Genomic DNA, 7,500 nt, shown 5'->3' with positions numbered 1-7,500 from the left:
ACATGTACATGTATAATCATCATCATCAATGGGGTGGACACTCAAACTATAGCAGAGAGGAAGAATAGGGATTGGTCAGAAAATAACAATGAGTTACCTGGACTCCAGGAGTAATTAACCTTGGAGATCACATATCGCACATAAATGTTTGTCCATTTCCAAAACTCAAACTTACCAACTAACTCAGCCTTCTTCCTTAAGAGTTCCCTTGCAAGACTAAGAGCATCCTACATAAAGAGATCCAAAAAATACAATATTGTTTTTTTTTTTTTGGGGGGGGGGGAGGGGGGACATCTGTCATATCATTTTTTTCTTTGATATTTCAAATGGCAATATAACTTAAAACCACAGGTCTAAAAACTTTGAATAGTTTGGTCGTTTCAACTAGCTACCATGTAATTAAATGTATGTAACTGAAGCATTAATCTAACTTGTCAAACAAAAGAAGGGGCTTGTTTCTAAAGCAATTGTGGCGCTGCTTTGGTGGAAAAGTAAAACATGATAATTTGATTTGATTAGGTTGAATTACCACCACAAAAAGATTGAATGACTGATATTTCAAGCATTAGCCATTCACAAGAGTGAATTTACTGCAAAAAAAGAAACCAGATGACAGAAACCTACATGTAGGATGTAACATGAATTCAGAACAATAAGAGACCTCTAAAAAGCTACATTGTATGATTAATGAGAAACCTGGTAAGAATAATTATCATTGTTCTGCCTATTTTTGAGTATAGATCTCAAAAATGTTTTCTTTTTTTCTTCAGAAGCAGCAGTATCTAAGGGGCACTCAAATTCCAGCAATATAATAATAATTGGCAAAGGAGTGTCACCTTGTAAACTTGTGAGTCTGGCTCATTATAGCGACAAGCATTGTCAAACATCAGCTGAAAGTCCGACAAAAAGTCATCCAGAGTCTGATATTGATCTCCATAAAGTTTTGTGTTTATCTTTGCCATATCAATGGGCTTCTTAATCAGTGTGTAGTAGTCTGGATATTCCTGTCAAAAAGAAAATGAACATACCAAAACAAAATTAGCTGATTAAGTAAAGTAGAATCTTAAACTAGACAAAAGGCTAAAGAGGTACATCACTCTGGGTAGCTGGGTTCAGTCAGTTGCACGTGGGAAGCTTTCCAGAATAGGAAGAGTTTTTTTATTTACTTCCTTGGAAATGGACCACATGTTGTTCTACAAATGAATGCTGCTTGCTGTACAATGTTTATGAAGGGCTTCTTGTAGAAGAAAATGGCAATATGTTGTGAACACTTATGCATTGTGTGATACTTCAGTGTGATTGGCTATCTTAATTCTTCATATCCTTTAAGGAAATCTCGGTTGCTGGAGCTGGAGCAACAGAGTAAAAATTTTCTTTCCACAGGAAATGTTCAGAAATGGATTCCGCTCACTTGTCAATAGGTTTGTAAAAGTATCCTTTTATCATCTCACAATGAAAGAAAAATAGTGCATGCTGCTCAAATTTTAATAGGAGAGGACAAAAACACACATTACCAGACATGAAATTACAGTGATACTGAGAATCAGATGGCAGCAAAGAATATCAAACAACAGAGTAGTGGAAATGGCAGAAATCAACAACATAAGCTGTGAGATAAGACAGAGAAGGTGGAACTGGCTGGGGCATGTACTTAGGAGAGAAGATGAGAATGATTGTTTCACAGCTTTGGGATGGACGCCGGAGGGTTGAAGGGCGAGAGGGAGGACCACTTGGAGAAGGACGGTCGAGAAGGAGAGAGACAAAGCGGGGTGGAAGAGTTGGAATGTGGCCAAGGGAGCGGCGCGAAACAGAGAGCATTGGGCAAAGAGCATGACGGCCTTATGCACCTACTGGCGCAAGGAGAAATGATGATGATGACAAAGTATTATCATGATTATTCTCATTGTGCAATATACATGTAAGATGACAATTCATATGCTACTTACAGCTCGTGAAGGTAATTTCTGAAAAATTAGGCAAAGCTGTCTTCCATGACTATCCTAAAATGTAGAATGATGAGAAGTAGAGGAATTAGGCATCAATAAAATTTTCATCTCTTTTGTGCGCTAATGAGATACACATTGACCACTTAAGCAAAATCTATCCACTACAAACAAAGACAAAAAAACATTAAATTTTACTGTATGAAAATAAAGTAACCCAATGCCATCTCATGACAGGGTCAAGACCTAAGACTGGTTCACAGAGTTTCTAATTATCAGTCTAGATAATCACCACTAGCAACAAATAAATAAATAAAAGACATACAGTGCAATCCTTGACAGCATTGAACAGCTCTCTACATAATTCCTTTAACTCATTTGTTGCTGAAGGCACTTGACTGTACTTCTTGGCAGTAGAGCCAGGAGAAGAGCTAAAACGAAATTGTCAGAAAAGGTGATTACTAAAAGCAAAAACAAACAACAACAAAAATGCATGTTTGTCATAGGTTAAGAGATTTATGTGGGCATCTCAACATGTATATCCCTCGGTTGTTGAACTTACGAAATCCTGCCAGACTTGGTGGGTGTGGCTTGCTTAGCTGGTATTGCCACAGGTGTTGAAGGGTTAACTTCACCTGTGTTTTAAATACAACACGAACAAAACAAATTAGATGAAAAGTCAAGTCTACTTGCTTTCTCCTTAAGTTCCCATATGCATTGTTTGACCAAATAATATTCTTCCTGAAATGACAACAACTTTAAGTTGACTACTTTCACCAGGCCATAATGGCCTCAGTCTCAAGAGTAAATATAGAGGAAAATATTAACATCAATGGGTATCTGTAACTGAAGTGCCCTTCTTTGTAAAATGTCTCTTTGTCCTCTAATTAATCGACTCTTCAATCCTCATGTACATTGTATCTATGCTACTTTAACTTAGTTTGTGGATCCACCTACCAAAGTAATCTTAAACTTATAATTGCAATTTTGTGAAAACAAGCAATACACTGTAACAATAGTGCTTAGTTCTGTGGTGACAAATTTAATTTTTATTACTTTTTAATGCAATCACCCACCTCAAAGAATGATTGAGATTTTGTTAAGTAAAGCACTTTGTGTTTATCAGGTAGTCGTTTTCAGTAGTGCATTTTAAGCTGTTCTTGCGCATTTGCTACTGTAGTTCACCATAGTGAGACTGTAGCACATATTGGAAGAGAGGTGATGTGTGAAGTAAGATCAATGTTATAATAATTAAAATAATTATAATCAAATCATATTCATCCTTGAGACAACAAATATGATCACATAACACCTCTCCTCAAGGAACTCCATAGGCTACCTATTGAACAGCCGATTAAATTTAAAATTCACATTTAAAGAACTCAACAACCAAGCTCCAAATTATATAACTGACCTTCTTATACCCTATAAACATTCACGATCACTGCGCTCATCTACCAAAAATCTTTTAACAAAAGCTGTGTTCAATCTTAAGTTATATGATGGTCAGTCTTTTGTGTTGGCTTCGGCAGTACTTTGGAACGATCTTCCACAGTCACTAAAAGATTCGCAATCAGTGGAAACTTTAAGACAATATTATTATTACCGGTATTATTATTATTATTATTATTATTATTATTATTATTATTCAGTTGTCTCCAGTTGTTCCACTGGGTAATGTTTATTGTGTCTCAGCCACTTCCCGTAGCTTAGAGACACAACACTTTCTGTCACAGGTGAGCAGTTCCAAGAATGGAATAATAATTGTACACTTCCAAGGAAGTCAGGTACATCAAGCTTGCCAAACCAGGTCTTGGCACCTTTTGATATGCTTCCAAGAGCACCAATCATGACAGGTATTATTGTGACTTTCGAGGCTCCATAAATCTTTCTGATTTCAAATGCTAGTTCCTGGTACTTTTCAACCTTCTCCTCTTCAGCTCTGGTGATGTTCTGGTCAGCTGGAATGGCTAAGTCAATAAGGGTCCATTTCTGTGTGTCTTCATGCAATTATTACCGGTATTATTACCGGTATTATTATCATTATTATTATTATTATTATTATTATTATTATTATTATTATTATTATTATTATTATTATTATTGTTGACTTATTCTGAATGGGAGACCCTGCTCCCTTTGGTTGATGATTACTCAGGACTCCCGTTTGGTGAACCAGTATCATCTACCCCTGCAAGTGCAGCTGAACCCAAGCTAGATCAGCTGTTTGCTACATAAGGAACTCCTCTTTTGCTAAATCAGAGAATTGTTCACCATTCAATGGAAAAAAAATCTCTAAGTTTGCTAGGTGATCACTTCAACCACTTCAAATCACAATCAGGTCCAACAATTTTATTATGATGCTCATATAGACCCAAGGAAATGAATTTGCTAAAATTAAATACCGGTAGCCTTCATTCACTTCAACTACTGGTAGGTCACTTCATGTAGGTGTCTTGCAATTCTGATCTTGGTTTTCCAAAACAGTAACAATATTTATTTTCATGTATCTTTACAAAAGAATTAGGATAGATGAGAGTACGTAAAGGCCAGTGCAAACGCTTGCAACAACATGCAACATTGTTGGGCCCAACAATGTTGTCTCTTGTTGCGTGACGTTAGCCGATGTGTGCAAACGCTCGCAACAAGTCACAACATGTTGGGTCTTTAGATGAGAATACAAAGGACTCTGGGACACTTTCCATCTCTGATGCCATGTTGATTTCTTGTTTGCATGTATTTGTGTGGATACGTGGCATGTACTGCGTGTGCGCCAGCGCAACACTGTTGGATGTGCTGTGCAAACGAACGCAACATTGTTGAATCACACTTTGATGACCGCGAAACAATAGAAATGTTGGCACTTGTTGGCTCTGAAGTTCGACCAGTTTCAAACTTCATCCAACAACTTCCAACAAGTCACAACAACACGCAACAACACACAACATGGGGTGCAAATGCTCGCGACATGTTGGGCCCAACAATGTTGCACGCGTTTGCATGGGCCTTAAACAAGGCTGTGACATCACACAAATTTTGATTGGCTATATGTTGTCAGATGCACGTTTTGATTGGCTGGTAGGAAATATGAGTGTGTATCAAGAAAATCTGTTTCAATCCTTCATTTGTCAAATTAGTTATGAGAAATATTTTATAAAAGGAATACAGGACTTTTTTCGGTGTTTACATAGCCTCATCTAAACACATTTACTGTCTCGAATTCTCCCAACTCCCCCTCATGTTTAGATGAGGCTATATGTAAACACAGAAAAAGTCCTCTATTGCTTAAATACATAGCTGCAAGTAGAACACCAGGCATGCATTTTTCTTTTGTTTACCAATTTTGTGTAACAATTTAATGTACCACATTATTTGTTTTCTTCCAAGGTCAAGGATTTTTAAATGTTCTTAGTTTCGGTATTCCTACCTCAGTCTCGACCCTCACATCTTGCTGCTGTCCCTGATTTGTGGGTACAAAAAGAAAAAAAATCTAGTTCAAGTACCTTCAAAAAAGACACACCTGAGTGTATTTGTCCAAGAGACTTCTTCTTCTTTCTCAGCACTTTCTCTAAAGTACAAGCATCCTAATTTTGGATACCAAAGGCTTCATTAATACATGTACATGTACAGAAGGTGGACAAGTGTTAAGTAAAAAGCCAACAATAAACAATCCGAATTCGTTCTATTTCATATGGTGTTTCAGGAAAGCAAAGTTCCTCTAGAATTTCACAGAGATCTGTTTACAATGCCACCGCATTTAAAACTGAAATGTTGGCAATTTGCATGATTTATTTTTCGTTTCATGTTTCACGCTCAACAAGAGCGTCGTTTTGTTGTTTAAATTTGCAAACGTTTGTGTAGCCATCGGACTTCTATCAAAATTTATGCCAATGTTGCCGCTTCAGTGATTCTTGCAAAACAAGAGTCTCATCTCTAGAGACAAGTGTCTTGTCATTCGAATGGAGACTCTGGTCTCTAGAGACGCTCGTCTTACGAGAAACGAGAAGAGACTGGTAACTTTCGTTTCAGCGTTACTGTAATAACATTAATTTTTTCCTTGAATTTCCTTGAAAACACACATTTCAGGTATCCCAAAAAGAAAAATATTTTATCAAGCTTTTTTTCAACTATTGATTTATCATTAATTTTTGGTAAAGCAAAGACAGGCAAAAATTAGCGATAAAAACTGACGTTTCGGTGTCTTCATGACGCCATTGTCAAGGAGAAATAAAAATTACAAAGTTTGCGGCGAGGTGCAACAAGAAATTAGCATACAGTGTTTGAGGCTACATGTAATTGTATACAAATACTTTTGCGCGAATTAAATCGCTTTGTCCGTCTCTGATGAAAAGCATTTCATTCACCAAACAATCGAAGTTACTTCTACACTTTTTCAGAATGCTAAAACGCCTCAGTAGGTCTTTTGGGACACTACCACGAACAGCGCGGCAAAGTCCCAAAAGACCTACTGAGGCGATTTAGCATTCTGAAAAAGTGTAGAATAAGTTTGATAGTTTTGGTGAATGAAATGCTTTTCATCAGAGACCTAAAACCCACTCTGAACGTGCAAGGCGATTCAATTCGCACAAAAGTATTTATATAATTAACTTCAAACACTGTATGCTAATTTCTTGTTACACCTCGCCGCAAACTTTGTAATTTTTATTTCTCCTTGACAATGGCGTCATGAAGACACCGAAACGTCGGTTTTTATTGTTAATTTTTTTCTGTCTTTGCATTACCAAATCTTTATTTTCGGTAAAGAGGGTTTAATTCCTTAATCTGCTTGGCCCCAGATTCCAGGCATGCATGGAATATGAGTCTATGGTTCTGTGGTTGCCATGGGTAAAGATGTCACCTGTAAGGTGTACAGTGTTTAAAGGTGTCCAATTAATTGTATTTTTTGTTGGATAATACCATTACATTACAAAGGGAGTGGTTCCTTTTAACCCATTTATGCCCAAAGTAAAATCTACTGGCATTGACCAGAGTAAAATCTCTCAATCTCTGGAGGGGTAGGGTCAAGAGGGACAAACCGGTAGTTTTTGAGTGGACCTCCATGTTGCTAATGCTGTCAGAGGCATTATTTACATCTTTTGAACTAGGTTGTGTACTACTTTATTTTCTCTTCTCTTGCATGGGCCCATTTCCATACCAGGTCTAATGTTCAGGTGTCTGAGTTGTTCAAACAATGGATAGCGCTATCCGCCGGATACATCACTATCTTGTCGATAAACACGAACAAAAGCAATTGCACAATCCAAGGGATAGTGATTTATCCGGTAGATAGTGTTATCCATCTTTTGGACAACTGAGGCCATATGGATAATAATTATCTTATTGTTAATAGTTTATTCTTAACTCAACCTGGTACACTTGGGAATCCTCCTCGTTATAGTATCGTGCATTATCAAACATGACTTCAAAGTCCAACATAAGTTCATCTTCACCAGAGTACTGAAATAAAATTAGCAATGGGTTTGTTGAACCCAGAAAGCCACGTGAGAGTAGTCTTGAGAAGGATTGCTGTAACTGATATTGACTGAGATTTCAACAA

At 37.2% G+C, this 7,500-nt stretch overlaps 1 protein-coding gene across 1 annotated transcript in view; it reads right to left on the bottom strand.

The window, feature by feature from the left end:
- The window catches only part of LOC138010337 (protein polybromo-1-like), a 69,618-nt gene that overhangs the window by 29,891 nt on the left and 32,227 nt on the right, over positions 1-7,500 (bottom strand). Inside the window, exons 20-26 of the mRNA XM_068857254.1 lie at positions 7,311-7,400; positions 5,464-5,527; positions 2,506-2,578; positions 2,269-2,374; positions 1,947-2,000; positions 837-1,004; positions 176-227 (exon numbers count right to left, since the gene is read on the bottom strand). Coding sequence (XP_068713355.1) covers positions 176-227; positions 837-1,004; positions 1,947-2,000; positions 2,269-2,374; positions 2,506-2,578; positions 5,464-5,527; positions 7,311-7,400 — 607 coding nt within the window. The remainder of the gene's footprint in view (positions 1-175; positions 228-836; positions 1,005-1,946; positions 2,001-2,268; positions 2,375-2,505; positions 2,579-5,463; positions 5,528-7,310; positions 7,401-7,500) is intronic.

This window comes from Montipora foliosa, chromosome 7 (assembly GCF_036669935.1).
Source record: "Montipora foliosa isolate CH-2021 chromosome 7, ASM3666993v2, whole genome shotgun sequence".
Lineage (NCBI taxonomy): Eukaryota > Metazoa > Cnidaria > Anthozoa > Scleractinia > Acroporidae > Montipora > Montipora foliosa.
Note: the sequence above shows the minus strand (reverse complement) of the source record. Positions and strands in the feature narration are given on the sequence as shown.